The sequence below is a fragment of the Ovis canadensis genome, chromosome 18 (genome assembly GCF_042477335.2).
Source record: "Ovis canadensis isolate MfBH-ARS-UI-01 breed Bighorn chromosome 18, ARS-UI_OviCan_v2, whole genome shotgun sequence".
Taxonomy (NCBI): Eukaryota; Metazoa; Chordata; class Mammalia; order Artiodactyla; family Bovidae; genus Ovis; species Ovis canadensis.
In genome coordinates, this window is record NC_091262.1 from 18461835 (window position 1) to 18479513 (window position 17679).

General features: G+C 39.7%; 1 protein-coding gene across 2 annotated transcripts in view; it reads right to left on the reverse strand.

Moving 5' to 3' along the window:
• Positions 1 to 17679, reverse strand: part of ASB7 (ankyrin repeat and SOCS box containing 7) — a 55035-nt gene that overhangs the window by 9547 nt on the left and 27809 nt on the right. For both annotated transcript variants that reach the window (XM_069559195.1, XM_069559196.1), the window contains exon 5: positions 7109 to 7714. In XM_069559195.1, coding sequence (XP_069415296.1) covers positions 7109 to 7714 — 606 coding nt within the window. The remainder of the gene's footprint in view (positions 1 to 7108; positions 7715 to 17679) is intronic.

The window sequence follows — 17679 nt, forward strand, 5'->3', positions numbered from 1 at the left end:
CCTAACTGTTTTTCTCTCAGAAACATGAGCCCTTTATTTTTCAAATTCCTTCTGATCAGTGTAATCATTAAAGCATTTTTATTTAAATAAACATTTTAAAATTATAAAGTACTTAAATTATCAAATACATTAAAATTATTTAAAATTTAAATAATTAATTCCTTTTATTAATTCTTTAAAACATACAAATCAAAATATAATGAGCGCTACCTTTTACATACCACTAAAGCATATTTAGTGGCTGCTTCAAGTACTGTAACAGCAACTACTAGAAACACAGATCATTACATTACCTTTGACTCTTCTGAATATTAAACACACACCCAACTGACATATTCTCTGCCTTAAGAATAATTTATGCAAGAGCCTGCCATGCTATGTAAAATAAATAGATAGATAGATAGATAAACAAGGTATTTAAAACCTTGTTAAGTGGTTGACTTACTCAAGGACTCCTTGGCACCTTTGATATGCTTCTGTGCATGGAGAATCACTGAAACTGCTATCTATAATTCAGGGTACTCATTTCCTAAACTGACAAATAATGAACCTGTTTTACCCCCAGGGCATCTGATGGAATGATCACTGATCTCTCTCTACAGATCCTAAGTAATAAGTATGCTGGCATCGACCAAGCAGTAATTTAAAACATTCCATCTTATTCACAGATTTTAACTGCAAATGGAAATATGTTAGAAAATCATTAAATCCTAGAACACTAGGTTAACAGGGTGTCCTTAAAATTTTGAATGCAGAAATTGAACGTTGCTAGGTCTCAACTTTTTCAGTTTGAGGACCTCTTTGCATTCTTAAAGTTGGATGACCTCAAAGAATTTTCATTTACGTGTGTTGTTGTGGAACTGCTAAGTTGTGTCTAGCTCTTTGCAATTCCATGGACTGTAGCCCACCAGGCAAGGATTCTGAAGTGGGCTGCCATGTCCTTCTCTATTATGTGTGTTGTATCTATCTATATTTACCAAATCTAGAAATTTTTAAAATACTGATTCCTTAAAGTAAGAGTTATAAAATTCATTATCAGTTGAAATAAATTTTTATGGAAAAAAAAAAAGCTGCTTTCCAAAACAAGAAAGATTTCATGAGAAGAGTGGTGTTGTTTTACATCTTTGCAAATATCTCTTAGGTCTGGCTTCAGAGAAGACAGCTGGAATCAGAGACCTGCCTCTGCACACCATGTTGCAAATAATATGCTGTCTTGATTGAAGTAAATGAAGAAGATCCAGACTCACACTGGTAGTGGGAAAAGGAAGGGAGACTTAATGGCCTTTATAGATAAATCATGGATCTTTGATACTACACCAAAACTCAACAAGAGGTGTTTTTTTAAGGTTAGATTCAATATGGAATCTGACACCAAATCAGTGAACTTTTTTATACCCTTTCATATTAAAATCCATTGGTCTGTTTTGCCCTTTGAAGGGATCTTTTACCCAATGCATGATTGTGTAACACCATGCATTAGTCGTTTGGAAAACACTGATTACCTGAGTCATGTACATCTTTCCAATGGTGACCCAATTCATTGCATGATAGCAAAAAATTACTTTTGTTAACAGCTCTACTGATTTTGAAAAGTTGTACATATTGGTAAACTGTCAATGTCATAGTGGCAAATATAAGCTTTTCAAAATTCTAACTTTCACTTGAAAGCACAAAATTTGTTGCTCATCATAAATACTTTCAGTTGTTTTCCTTAAGGTGACAAGTGAACTTTATTCATTTTCAAGAAAATGTCTACCAAATACCAAAGCCTAGCTCGGCTGTCCATCTCGTATTTTAGGTAAATATGGTATTCCATCAAAAAAAGTTGCTGGTTCAGATCAGACAAATCACAGATGTACTTTCTCTTAATTCAATCCCACTTTGTTACAGAGTAAGACCACTTCCAATTTCCATCCCATAGAATATTAAAAAAGGTACACATTCAAATGGATAAGATTTACTAAAATTAAATCAAAGACATTCCTGAATGGATCTGGAACACTCTACTCAGACTGCCTTGTGGTGAAGAACACAACTGCTAGCAGCCTCTGGGGCCACTGCCTTTATGAATGCCTGCTGTTTCAGCCACCGCCGCTTACACATCAGTGCAAAGTCAGTGCAGTCAAAGAGGCCAATAGTATCTTAGTACTCTTATGAAATTAGTTTTGATCTCATGTCTTGAGGACCCCTGAAAGTCCACACCATTCTGTATGAATCCAAAAACAAAATAAAAATAAAACCACAAGCAGCAGTATATCATTCCCTTTATTCCCTTTAAGAGTGGTTATTGGCAAGAATTTTTAAAAGGAGAGACTGCACAGACTCTGATTCCCCCGATTTTCAGAGAAGGCCACAGACCCGTGGGGCGGGTGGGAGGCTAGGCGGCCTGCCCAAGCCTATCAGGTAAGTCAGACGCTGGGGCAAGAGCCCATTGTCTGCTCTCCCCGCCACCGGATGCAGCTGATGCAACAGCAACCAGACACAGGCCCCGCTGAGAAACCGTCAGGGTGCCGAGAGGGAGACACGGGCCTCTGAACCCAAGAGGGCAAACGCTGCTCAGCCCTAGGGACTGCGGACAGGATGATTCTCACATTGTGGATGATTTTCACAATATAAGTGAAAAATGATAAAAACAATGAACAGACTTCTAGTTTCAGCTCCAACATAAAAGAGAACTTGAAGTAATCATAATCACTCCAGTCCTTACAAGAAGAAAAAGCTGAAACAAACTCATCAAGGGCATATCTAGGACCCATCAGTAAATGGATGTATAGGGCGAACCTCCACCACCGAATCTGGAGAAAGAGATAGATCTAGAATCAGAGCTGAAATCGGTGCACTTGGGGCAGAACCTACTGGAGCCACAAACTAGTAGGAACACTTAAGTGGTCTTTTAGACAAGCGGCCAAGCTCTGTGCGTGGCCCAGCCTGGGAGTGAAAGCCACAGTCGTAGGAACCGCTCACGTGTTCTGAGCTGTCCTTTCAGGGACCCTCTCAGCTTCTCACAGGGAGAGACCCCTGGCGGCTCTGGCAGGAGGAGGGTGTGAACACTGGCCTGACGGACACTCAGGAAACGGCACAACAAAGGTTTGCTCCCGAACGGAGAGATGTCACCAGAGTCCTAGCCCACCCGGAGGATAAATGTTTCCCTGATCCCCCCACCACAGTCCTCTCACCACAGTGTGGGTATTTGGCGGGGGGCGGGCGCGGGTAGGGGGTAAGGCAGGAAACAGCGGAAAGGGCAATACTTTTCTCATGGACTTTGTCTCTCTTTCCTAAAAGACTTTCACATTTTGAACACCTCTTTGACTAGGGAAATTGACACTGTAGGGCAGGGAGCTGACAAGGGGAAAGGAGCACCAGCTTATAATCCAATTGCTCAGGGAGGTTTCCCTTATTATTGACCGGTTTCCTCAAGGGAAGCTTTCCTTTCGAAACCATCTTTCTTGAAGTTTTGGTCTTGCACCTCCGTGAACATTTTCTTGTGCTTGCCATTTCTTATGCATACGTGTTAATTTTTTCCCTTTTGAATTGGACAAACATTCCTACAGTCTCCGCTCTTCAGCTAGAGAATTTTTGCCCCTTCCTATAACGCCAGAATTTCCATGATCCTCTTAGCTCTATAATGGTGTGTGTGCAAACTACACACACAAATTACTCTAACTAACGGCATGCACTGGCACAACCCTCAGAGTGAGTGTGCTCAGCAGGCCTCCGTAAGGGGTCTCCAGCAGGACGCCTGCTCTGCCTGTCATCACCACCACTTCTTCCTGTCACCGGTCACATCTTCACTGCTCGCACTTACTGTGTCTTTAGTTTATTTGCTCCACTCTGCTTTTTCTTTTTTTCCTAGTAAAAGAACTAAGAGACCAAAAACTAGCTTCTCTAAGGAGGAAACAGCTTTCCCTCAGCAAGGTGATGCTCACGCTCTAGGTATGATCTTTGGCTCTTCTTGGTTGTATTCATTATTCCCGGGCACAAAAAAGTCGACTGGCTTTTTGGAGGAGACCACTTTGAGTTCCGGACATTCAAGAAGGCAGAGGTTTCTGGAAGTCTGTCTGTAGAGTAAGAGCAGCTTTTTGTGGCTTCTCCCTCTACTGTGATCAACAAGCCACCTGCAGATACTACTCTGTAACCAAGCCATTTGACCTGCCCTGTTTTCATGGAGTATGTATCAGAGGTTTTACGGCAATTTTTCTAAAAAGCCACAACAGCTTTTAGATTCTAAGATTATGACTGTTTTGAGCTCTTCCAATTTAAATAATGTGCTCTCTTGTCAAAATGGAACAATGAAAACTAATATGGCCCCGAACAAAGACCACCAAGTGCCTTCGCTGTTCTTACACCTCAGGAGTCTGAGTTCTCAGATCAGAGGCCGAGGACGTGGGGCTGAGGGAGCAGGGGCTCGGCAGCAGCACAGATGGGAAGGAGCTCAGGGATTTAACCTGATGCTCCCTGAACCACCCAACCGTCTTTCACTCTTGTTTTCAAGAGAGCCAGTACAGAGCTCCAATGAGCCATCAGTTACAGTCGGTCCTTCCAGCACACTAGGAAAAAGAAAACCTCATAAATAATGCACAGGTGAAGCAGAAACACTTCATTTGCTTTTGGCAGAAAACACCACTGATGGCAAAGGCAAGAGGTACTGAATTACGTCGCAGCGTCTGAAGACAGAGGCTAACTGCATCCTTCCAAGGACGGGTGTTTCTTCGCTTCTGAAAAGCATCCCAAGTTTGCTAAGCCACCATCCTTATGGTTGCAGTCAGCCAATCCACCTTTTCTGCAGACTTACTAGGTGCACGGCTTTGCTCCAGGTGCAGTGGAGAACTCAAACACAAAGAGGCAGGCCTGTCAATTTTTCTATCCGCCCTAATTTTAAAGGTACATGTGAATCTCTTTTTAACTCATCACTTGCTCTTCAGCAGCACTCCATGGTGGAGCTGAACAGCTCCAAAGGGCTGGGGACAAAGGGGCGGCTCCTCCCATCCCTCTGGCCGCCTGTCTCCACATGCAGACCGCACCACAATTTAGAGAGCTGAAAACAGGCAGGGAAGAATAAGAATCTAAGGGATTTGATCTGTAGGTAGCAAGTCAGGCCCTGCTGTTCGTCCACCTTCATTTAATACTTTATTTTCTTAAAACAAACAAACAAACAAACAAACACATAGCACTTATAATGTGCCAAGTATTGTTTTAAGTGCTTTATACATATTAACTCATTTAATCCTCACAACAAGCCTGTAAGACAGATATGATTACCGTAACTTTAAGATAAGGACACTGAGGCACAGAGCAGTTAGCAAACCCACCCAAGGTCACAGGTAGTCTGCGGTTGAGTTAGGGCTGGAGTGAAGTCTAGTCAGTTGAGTCCTAGTCTACGCCATTGACCACTGATCAAAGTATTTAACAGGCTGCGGCATTTATGTGTGTAACATGCCTTCCTGAAGGCAGCCAAGTAATCTAGTATCAAAGTGAAAGCAACAAAAACAAGAAGACACTCAGAATTTATGTATAAGATACACTGTACAGGCTATACACACGACAGCATTCTAACCTGAAGTCCAAGAGTAATTTTATCTTTCACAACACCAACACCCCATCAGTCTGTAACTGAAAACTACTAGAATATTTGCTGAAAGAACCAGCAGTTGAACTTTTGCTGCAGTCTTTTCCTAAAATATGGCCTGGATCTGAAGCCAGCGGGGAGCAATCAGCACACACAGCACCTCCTGTCTCTGAGTACATTACTGTGTCTCAAAAGCTTTCTGCAAGGGCTCACCTACCAGACACCCCAAAATACCTCCCCCAAGGCAGACACATCTGTGCTGAAGAAGACGACACTTGCGGATATTTAAATAATTTATAAGTACAATAAAATCCATTTCCTGTGTGGCACCTGCCACAAAATCAGTGCTCAACAGCCACATGGGGCTAGTGGCTACCACAGTGGCCAGCACAGAGGCCATTTCCATCATCACTGAACGCTCTGTGGACAGCACGGGTTAGACCCCAAGTGTCATTTTTTTTATGCTTGAGTCTGAATATACTCAGTGGTAATAATTTCATCCTGTCTTTCTTATGAATAAACAAAATCCAAATTATACCTCATTTCTTCATAAATTTTCTACTCCCAAATTCAGTTCCAAGGACAGTGGATTATTTACAAGCAGGTCAGGTAAGCTCCTAATCCTCTACTACTTGGCACCTAGAATGTCTTTCTTCTTCTATAACAATGAATGAAACATAAAAATTAGTTGAGGAAAGGGGAATTCATTAAAAAGTACGGTAGACAAAACGCTGCGTTTAGAGACGAGAGTTTCATGTTGAATATGAAGCTCTGAGAGTACCCACGAGGAAGTCGGAGAGGAGAGGGTGGCTGCTCCACACAAACCAATTCCTCCATCCGAAAAATAACACAGGCACCATTAACGCAGCAGGCCACACACTTTGCGGCTTAAAAATAAGGCACCTACACGAAAACAGGCCGGTTACACTGTCCTGTGTGGGCCAGGGACAGTGGCACCAAATTTCCTACTGGGAACAAACTTTTCCTTACAACCATTTCTAATATCTAGCATCCTTAATCTGTACTCCTAGGATGCCTAACAAATAACACTGCTATTCCATTCCATGTGTGTTCACACTGTAAAGCAGCAGAAACGGAATGATAAAACACGAGCACAGCTTAGGAATAAAGCACAAATTCTAAGACACTTCCATAGCTAAGGATGCTAAGATCCAAAATTCTCCTTCTAATTCCTCATTCTCAATTTCCATGAAAGCCTGGAAAGACTATGTTTATGACTAGTAGGAAATGCCCTGTTCTCGTATTGATCTCTGTTTATTTAAAAAATTCCTCTCTCTGCATCCTTTTCGCCAATTTTTCTCTCATCCTATCTATGCCTATTTACTTTTAGTAACACAATTGATTATTTTTATGAAATCCTGTGATATAGAGCTTTCTTTTTCATTTCAGACGAGTGGAAAGAGCAGGGCTAACAAGAATCATTAACATCTGGTCATTTTAAGTTGTAAAAACACCTTAAGCTCCTCAGAAGAAGCAAAAAAAATTTTTAAATGTAATAATAGCAATAATTAAATTACATACTTGTGACTTCTTGTAAGAAATCCAAACACGGTCGACTACTTCCAGAAATGCTTATTGAAACAGCCAATGGGGTCTGTCCTTCATAGTTCCTTGTGTTCGTGTCCGCTCCGTAATTATATAACATCCGTGCACAGAGCACATCGTCCCTAAGGGCAGACAAATGTAAAGGAGTCTGTCCATCTTCTAAGCGACCCAAGTTTGTGTCTGCTCCTCTCTGGAGGAACATTCGGCAATAAGAGTGATTGCTTTTAATCACAGCGTATCTCAACAGGAAACCGTTCTGAATGTCGATGTTGGCGTTGTGGTCCAGGAGGATTTTCACACAGCTTGACCGCTCTCGGATAATGGCGAGCTGAAGCGGCGTTGTACCTTTATCACTGAGCGGGTCAACCTCAGCCTTGAACTCCAGTAGGAGTCGGACAAATGAGTCCCTACCATAGTGAGCGGCCACATGAAGGGGAGTCCAGCCATCATTGCTTTTTGCATTAATAATGTCGCTCCTGTATTCAGATTCTAACATCAGGCGTGCAATCCGGGCCCGGCCATGCATGGCTGCATAATGAAGAGCAGTGAAGCCTCCGATTAAGTCCTTAACTGTGGGATCAGCTAGAGTTAAAACCAAAATGAAAACATTAGCAGACTCTGGTAGAGAAAGCAACAAATTCTGCCGTGGCACAGCACATCTTAGCCAATTCTCACATGAAATGGGGAATGATTAAACACATAATGAGCATCAAGTCCTTCTTGCTTCAGCTTAATTGAAGTAGTTTTAATGGAAAACAAATTTTAGTAGAAAGCCATCAAACCTGGATTAACAGGATGAGCATACGACTTACAAAGCATTTAAAAGATAAATACAGCCAACACAGAGCTCTGATCGCCACACCCCTTCGCTCTGCTAATCTAACCAGCTGCCCTTGGCCTCCCAACTCCCTCATCTCTGCACTGTTTCATGTTTCTCTTCTGTTTTGAACTTTTTGTTTTATTTTCTCTTGTGCTGCTTCTTGGTCTTAAAAAGAAGCATGTGTAGCAACATCTGCTGCTCTAAATTACGGATGTACTGTGGTCTGGCAGACTGTGTTATTTTAGGGTATATTAGGTAAAAAAAAAAAAGTTTTTTGTGGTCTATAAAAATTTCAAAGTATGTAAGGTATATGTTAAGTGATCTTGATAAATCATGTTTCTATAAGATAAAAGTCAATTCTGAATTCTTTGTTTTGTAAGAACTCTGGAGTTTTTAGGAATTAGGCAGCACACATTGAGTGAAAAATTGGGAGAAACTTCAGCACTGTGTAAATATTATTTTCTAAAACAGTTCCAAACCTCTCTTCTAAATCCACAGATTTCTCGAAATAAAAGAGAAGACAGAAACTAAAATGATTTATCAGCTATGTGTCTCCTCAAGCCAGAGACTTCTGTCCCCTGTTCCCAATCCTTCCTGAACCTGAGAGTCAGTTCTGCACCGCTCTCATCCCACTGGCCTTCCTGGGCAGGGGGCAGAAGAGGGGAAAGAACGTTTATTCACTGCAGACAGGTCACTTACGGAAGTGACGGGAACGGAGGCCAGCAAGTCCATGCGAAGATAACTGGTTGGACCTAACTACCTAAGAGTAAAATGTTTTCTTCTTATAAAAGTAACCCTTAATTTTTTCTTTGTTCATGAAAGAGAAAAATTCACGAGTGTTTTTCAAATAAACAAAGAAAAGGCCTCCACAGTTACGTGATTAAACACTCCTGTATTGTTTAGTAAAAATAGTTTTTAGTTCTGTAACATTTTATGACAGTTTCAGCTCTTAGAAAAACCTATGAGGCAGAAAAGTATATGCAAAATAGTAATAATACTGTGGAAAATACAGATTTCAATTAAGAAGTAGTTACAACAAAAGCTATACAATGTTAGCACTTTTTAGGCAAGTTATATCAGTTGAAATTTCTAAAATTATTTCATATAAACTGATATTACACAATAGTAATAAGACTTTTATGTGTTTAAAGAAAAAAAAGGGTATCGTATCTGTCCTGCTTTTCACTAAAAGAAAACTATATAGTATAGTTTCAAGTTTCGACTTAAAAAAAAAAATAAATAAAAGCAAGAACATTTAAACAAAGCACATTGCTGCCATCTACTGGTAAGATGTGAACACGGGCTCCTAATGTTTCCATTTTGACATGATGCCCTCAAGTTTTTTCCAGATACCTTACTTATCTAGAGTGAGTGAGGACATGCATGAAATCTAAAAGAACCTTTACTATTCAAACAAAACTGTAAATCTTGTCAAGACAGTCATTTCTAATCTCTATCCAACCAATCAACTGTTTCCAAACATTGTCTCTTATCTGTTAGTGAAATTCAAGAATACTTGCACTTCTCCCACCTTTCATCTACCATGGGTGCCTTTAAAGGTACCAGCAAATAGTCTCATGTGTTATTTTACAGTAAAATTAGAATTATGTTACATGAACCTGCACTTGCATCTTTGATTTTTCACTTCAGGTTTTTTTTGTTTTTGGTTCTACTTATAACTTAGTGCTATACTGAGCTAGGAAAAACAAATATTAACAAATACAGCAATGATCTGTTTATTCTAAGTAAAACTCATAAAAATGCATTATTTGAGCACATACTGGAAACAAAGCATAGAATGAAGACTGTAGGTTAACAACACGTAAAATCTGTACAGTTAACTTTTCTCAAGAAATTAACATGGAAAATATAAGACAAAGATGAAAACAAAAATTATTATTAGCCAATGCAATAAGAAAAAATCTTAAATGTAGCAGAAACTACAAAACATAAAATTCTATAAGAAACAGGCAAGACTTTCTTTGACTTAACTTTCTTTGACTTAACTAAATTCATTTCATCTGTGTCTGTTCAAATGTTTCTTCATCAGAAAAGCTTTCCCTGAACACCAAACACAGCAACCCCATCAACCTTGTAACTTTGTTCACTTCAGCAACTTTCTCCCCCTATTTGTATTAAATAATACAAACTCCAGAAGTCTCAAGAAACCCATTTAAACTTATTGAAAAGTTTAGCAATACATATAAATAAAAGCAGAGAAACATTCCCTACAGTATTCTTTCCAACAGCTTTACCACAGGACAATAAAACTGAGACATTTTAAGTATACAGGTTGACAAACTGATGAATTAGACCTGTAACTACCACCACAACCACAATATTCCCATCCTCTTAAAACGTTCCTTCCTGCCCCTTTATAGTCAATTCCCTGCCCGGACTCTAGGCCCCAGGCAACTACTAATGCTTTGCCTTTCTTGAATTTCCTAGAGTATTAGGCTTTTGCATTTGACTGACTTCATTCATTGTAGTGTTTTTGAAATTCATCCCCATGTTGTTGTTGCTCATCAAAAGTTCATCCCTTTGTACTGCTGAACAATATTCCATACTATGGATATATAGTTTATTTATACAATCATTAGCAAATGGACAAATAGGTTATTCCTAGGCTATAATCAATAACACTACTGTGAACATTCACACAGTCTGTGGATATATGTTTTCATTTCATTTGGGAAACTACTAGGAGAGAACTGCAGGGTCACATGTTAAATGTAGATTTGCAGGATTCCACGGACAGAGGAGCCTGGCGGGCTGTGGTCCGTGGGGTCACATAGTCAGACACGACTGAGCAACTAATACTTTCACTTTCACTTTTCAGTCGCTCACTTGTGTCCAACTCTTTGAGACCCCACAGACTGTAATGTAGCCCACCAGGCTCCTCTGCCCATGGAATTCTCCAAGCAAGAATACTGGAGTGGGTTGCCACTTCCTCCTCCAGGGGACCTTCCCGACTCAGGCACCAAACTTGCGTCTCCCACATCTCCTGCACTGGCAGAAGGATCTTTTTTTTTTTTCCCCCCACCACTGAGCCCCTTAAGAAGCCCTAAATGTAAATTTAACCTAAAAAAGGTATCAAACTTTTTCTAAATGACTACACAATATTACAGTCCCACTAGCAATGTATGAGAATTCCAAATATTCTACATCTTCACTAACACTTGGCATTATTAGCAATGTTAATTTTACCAGTTCTGTTGAGTATAAGGTGGTAACTTACTGGGATTTTAACATACAATTCCCCAATGACTAGTGATATTGGGTTTATTTATATACTTTCTTTTCGTGGAGTGTCTCTTGAAATCATTTACCCATTTTTATTATGTACTTTTACTCATGACTGAGTTTGAAACCTAACTGTGCCTATATTCTGGATACAAGCCCTTTCGTCTTGTATTTTCTCCTAGTCTACTGCTTGCCTTTTCACTTTATATAATGTGTCTTTGGAAGAGCAAAAATTTTAAATTTTGATGAAGTCTACTGTCATTTGTTTTCTTTGACGGTTTGTGCATTTTGTGTCCTGTTTAAGAAATCTTTGCCTAACACAAAATAGATTTTGTGTTTTCTTCTAGAAGTTTCATAACTTTAACATTTATATTTAGAGCAATGATCCACTGCTAGCTGGTTTCGGTGTAGATTGTAACATCAGATCAAGGTTCATTATTTTCCATATTAGTGGTTCAAGCACCATTTGTTTACAGGAAGCAAGAACTTTCAGATGTACAAGTTGAATTTAGAAAAAGCACAGGAACAAGATATCAAATTGTCAGCATCTGCTGTATCAGAAAAAGCAAGGGAATTCCAGAAAAACATTTACCTACTTCTGCTTATTGACTACACGAAAGCCTCTGACTGTGTGGATCACAACAAACAAGAGGAAAATGCTTAAAGAGATGGGAATACCAGACCATTTTACCTGTCTACTGAGAACCTGTACGCAGGTCAAGAAGCAACAGTTAGAACCAGTCATGGAACAACAGACTGATTCAAAATTGGGAAAGGAACACGTCAAGGCTGTACACTGTAACCCTGCTTATTTAACTACTATATAGAATATATCATGCAAAATGCCAGGCTGGATGAATCACAAGCTGGAATCAATACGTTGGGAGAAATATCAACAGCCTCAGATATGCAGATGATACCACTCTAATGGCAGAAAGTGAAGAGGAAGTAGTGAACTAAAGAGCCTCTTGATGAAGGTAAAAGAGGAGAGTGAAAAAGCTGGCTTAAAACTCAACACTGAAAAAACAAAGATCATGGCATCTGGTCCCATCACTTTATGGCAAATAGAAGGGGAAAAAGTGGAAACAGTGGCAGATTTTATTTTCTTGGGCTAAAAATACTGCGGACGGTGACTGCAGCCATGAAATTAAAAGATGCTTGCTCATTTCTATGATAAAACTAGACAGTATATCAAAAAGCAGAGAAATCACTTTGCCGACAAAGGTTTACATAGTCAAAGCTATGGTTTTTCCAGCAGTCATGTACAGATGTGAGCGTTGGACCATAAGGAAGGTTGAATGCTAAAGAATTGATGCTTTTGAATTGCGGTTTTGGAGAAGACTCTTGAGCGTCCCTTGGACAGCAAGGAGATCAAACTAGTCAATCCTAAAGGAAATCAACCCTGAATATTCACTGGGAGGACTGATGCTGAAGCTCCAACACCCTGATGCTGGGAAAGATTGTGGACAGGAGAAGAAGGGGGCGTCAGAGGATGAGATGGTTGGATGGCATCACTGACTCAATGGATCTGAGTCTGAGCAAACTCCAGGAGATAGTGAAGGAAAGGGAAACCTGGGGCACTATAGTTTATGCGGTTGCAAAGCGTCAGACACAACTTAGCAAATGAACAACAAACAAATTTGTTTAAAAGACTACCTTTTCCTCAATTATTTATCCTGGTGCCTTTGCCACAAAATAGTTTACCATACAAGTGTGGATCTATTTCTGAACTCTATTCTGTTTCACCAATCTAAAAGTGTATCCACACACCAATACCTGATTATCTTGATTACTGGAGCTTTATAGCAAGTTTTGATAGCAGGTAACATCCTCAAACTTTCTTTAAAACTGTTTTGGCCAATAAATTTTAGAACCAACCTACCAATTTCTTCAAACAAGCCTGTAAAAATATTGATTGGAATATGCTAAATATTTAAAAAATGTAAACCTGTTCCAAATTATCTAAATACTATTTATTCTTCTAAACCGTGAATACAGAACACCTTTCTAATCACTAAGGTCTTCTTTAATTTCCCTCAGCAATGTTTTGTACTTTTCAGTGTATTAAGTACTGCACATCTTTCATTACATTTATTACTAAACTTTGTTGCTATTATAATTAATTGTTTTACATTTCATTCTCTAAATGTTATTTGCTGGTATAGAGAAATAAAATTGATTTTTGTGTATTGACCTGTATACTCTGTAATCTAGCTAAATTCACTTTTTAGTTCTAGGTATCTTTGTAGATTTCTTACAATTTGCTAAATACACAATTATGTTCTCTGCAAATAAAGACAGCTTTACTTCTTCCTTTCCAATTCCAGGACTTTTATTTGAATAACAAAATGTTGAATAAATGTAGTAAAAGTATATACACTTGCCTTGTTCCCGATCTTAGAGGGAAAGCATTCAGCAGTTCATTTACTATGACGTAATTCTGTAGTCTTTGGAAAACTTGTAGTTTTCCACAAGTGCCTTTCCTTAGTGTTTGGAAGTTATCTTCTGCTTTTGGCTTACTAAGAGTGTTATGATAAATGGGTATACTATATTGTCAACCCCTTCATGGATCACAGCCTTGTTGTGGTGAAGAGGCTTGCATAACTCAATGAAGCTATGAGCCATGCCATGCAGGAGGGCTACCCAAGACAGACAGATCACTGTATAGAGTTCTGACAAAACGTGGTCCACCAGAGAAATGGCAACCGACTCCAATATTCTTGCCTGGAGAACCCCATGTACAGTATGAAAAGGCAAAATGATATTACACTAGAACACAACCCCCCTAGGCTGGAAGGTGTCCAGTATCCTGCTGGGGAAGAGTGGAGAGCAATTACTAACAGCTCCAGAAAGAATGAAGTGTCTGGGCCAAAGTGGAAACGACACACAGTTGTGGATGTATCTGGTGGTGAAAGTAAAGTCTGATACAGTAAAGAACAGTGTTGCACAGTAACCTGGAACGTTAGGTCCACTGTTAAGGTAAATTGGATGCAGTCAAGTAAGAGATGGCCAAACAAAACACTGACATCTCAGGAATAAGTAAACCAAAATGGACGGGAATGGGAAAATTTAATTCAGAGGACCATTACATCTACTACTGTGAGCAAAAATCCCTTAGAAGAAACAGAACAGCCCTCACAGTCAACAAATGAATCTGACATGCAGTACTTGGGTGCAATCTCAAAAATGACAGAATGATCTTGGTTCATTTTTCAAGGCAAACCATCCAACTTCACAGTAATCCAAATCTATGCCCTAACCACTGATGCCAAAGAAGCTGAAGTAGACTGGTTCTATGAAAACCTACAACACTTTCTAGAACCAACATGAAAAAAAGATGCCCTTTTCATCACAGGAGACTGGAATGCAAAAGTAGGAAGTCAAAAGGTACCTGGAAGAACAGGCAAGTTGGGCCTTAGAGTGCAAGGTAAAGATTAAGAGTTTTGCCAAGAAAACACACTGGTCATAACAAACACTTTTTTCCAACAACACGAGAGACAACTCTACACATGGACGTCACCAGACAGTCAATACCAAAATCAGATTTATGTTCTTTGCAGCCAAATATTGAGAAGCTCTATACAGTCAGTAAAAGCAACTGGAGCTGACTGTGGTTCATATAATGAGCTCCTTGTTGCAAAATTTAGGTTTAAATTGAAGAAAGCAGAGAAAATCACTAGGCCATTCAGATATGACCTAAATCAAATCCCTTATGATTACACTGTGGAGGTGATGAATAGATTCAAGGATTGGATACAGTAGACAGAATGCCTGAAGAACTACAGATGGAGGTTCATAACAGGTTCAGGAGGCAGTGACCAAAACCATCCCAAAGAAAAAGAAGTGGTTGCCTGAGGAGGCTTAACAAATAGCTGAGGAAAGAAGAGAAAAATATACCCAACTGCACGCAGAGTTTCAGAGAACAGCAAGGAGAGAAAAGAAAGCCTTGTTAAATGAACAATGCAAAGAAATTGAGGAAAACAACAGAATGGGAAAGACTAGAGATCTCTACAAGAAAACTAGAGATATCAAGCAAACATTTCATGCAAGGATGGGCACGATAAAGGACAGAAACGGTAAGGACCTAACACAAGTAGAAGAGTTTAAGAAGAGGTGGCAAGATTGCAGAGAAGAACTATACAAGGTCTTAACTACCTGGATAACCATGATGGTGTGGTCACTCACCTAGAGCCAGATATCCTGGAGTGTGAAGTCAAGTGGGCCTTAGAAAGCATCACTATGAACAAAGCTAGTGGAGGTGAAGAATTCCTACAGAGCTATTTCAAATCCTCCAAGATGGTGCTGTGAAAGTGCTGCACTCAATATGCCAGCAAATTTGGAAAACTCAGCAGTGGCCATAGGACCGCTGTGGAAAAGGTCAGTTTTCATCCCAATCCCAAAGAATGGCAATGCCAAAGAATGTTCCAGCTACCATATAATTGTGCTCATTTCACATGCTAGCAAGGTTATGCTCAAAATCCTCCAAGCTAGGCTTCAGCAGTATGTGAACCAAGAACTTCCAGATGTACAAGCTGGGTTTAGAAAAGGCAGAGGAACCAGAGATCAAATTGTCAACATTTGCTGAATCATTGAGAAAGCAAGCGAACTCCAGAAAAACTTCTGCTTCATTGACTATGCTAAAGCCTTTGACTGCGTGGCTAACAATAAACTGGAAAATTCTTCAAGAGATGGGAATACCAGACCACTTTACCTGTCTCCCAAGAATCCATAGGGTCAAGAAAACAAAAAAAGCATGTAACCAATAACAAGTATCAGGTTTTCACTACAGATCCTATAGACACTAAAAGGATAATAACAAATATAATGAGGACCCTTGTGGTTCAAGGCTGTTTAACAGTTAGAACCAGACATGGAACAACTGACTGGTTCAAAATTGGGGAAGCACTTCCCTGATGGCTCAGACGATCAAGAATCTGCCTGCAATGCAGGAGATCCGAGTTCAACCCCTGGGTCAGGAAGATCCCCTGCAGAAGGGAATGGCTACCCACACCACTATCTATTCTTGCCTGGGAAATTCCATGGACGGAAGAACCTGGCAGGTTACAGTCCACGGAGTCGTAAAGAATTGGACACAAGTTAGCAACTGAAAAACATATTGTCGATTCCGTTTTCTGCATCTATTGGAATGATCATTTGGTATTTACTTTTATTCTATTAACAGTGTAAATTACTCAATATATTTTCAGATATTAAGGAAAGTTTGCATTCCTGGGATAAACACTCTTTAGCTGTGATATATTCTTTTTTATATAATGGTGGATGAGACTTGATAGTACTGTGTTAGGGGTATTTCTATCTGTTGTCATAAGGGACAGTGCTCTGTTGTTTTCATTCCTCGAAATATCTTTACTTGGTTTCAGGGTACTACAAACCTTATACAATTTAAGTCTGGGATCATTTCCTCAGAGTTTGTTAATGTTTATGCCTTTATTATTTGAAATAATTCAACAGAAAAGGCAGCCGGGTCTAAGGTTTTTAGCATAGTTTTAGTTATGAACTAAGTTTCTTTGTTGTAAACTGATCAAATTATTCTGTTTTCCCCTTGGGTCAGTTCTGGCCATTTGTGTATTTCAAGCAAACTGTCCGTTTCTTCTAAATGGCAGAAGGGTGCTCATTACGTTCCTTGTTATCCTTTTAGTGTCTACAGGATCTATAGTGAGAACCTAATACCTGTTATTGCTTATGTGCTTTTCTGTTTTCTTCATCAGTCTACCTTGAGGTTTATCAATTTCATTGATCTTTTCAAAGAACCAGCTTTTTCTTGGTTTCGTCAATTCTTCCCGTGATTTGTCTATTTTCCATTCCACTGATTTCTTTTCTTCTGTTTATAATTTCATCCCTATTCTTACTTTGAATGTAATTCTAGCAATACAGAGAAACTGTACCCTGACAGCCCCGTTTCCTCTCCCTTCCTTTGCACTATTACTGTCTATATACATTACATCTTTATATAAGCCCAACAACCGTTTTGGAATTTATGTTGTCTTTTAAGAGATGAAAAGGGGGAAACACATTTACACTGTATGGCAGCACGCTCCTAAGGGGGCCCCTCCCATAATCCCTGCCTCTTGATGCTCATGCCCCTGTGTAAATCTCTCCCCATGCATATGAGCAGGACCTGGACTTCCTGCTAACCCAAACAACCTGGCAAAGGTGACGGAATGCCACTACTGCATATGTTATGATACAGGAGGCTCCATCCTGCTAGCAGACTCACTGCAGCAACTCTCCCTGCTGCCTTCATGAACTAAGGGGTCTTGCTGGGAAAGCCCACAGGACAAGAATCTGTAGTTTACCTCTAAGAACTACTGGTAACCTTCAGCTACCGCCCTCAGTCCTATACAACCAAGGGAATTAATCTGATGACAACGTGAGTGAGCTTGGAAGCAAATTCTTCCCCAGTTAAGCCTACAGATGAGAACAGTCTGGCCAACACCTTAAAACTGGGAGGTAATAAAAGCAA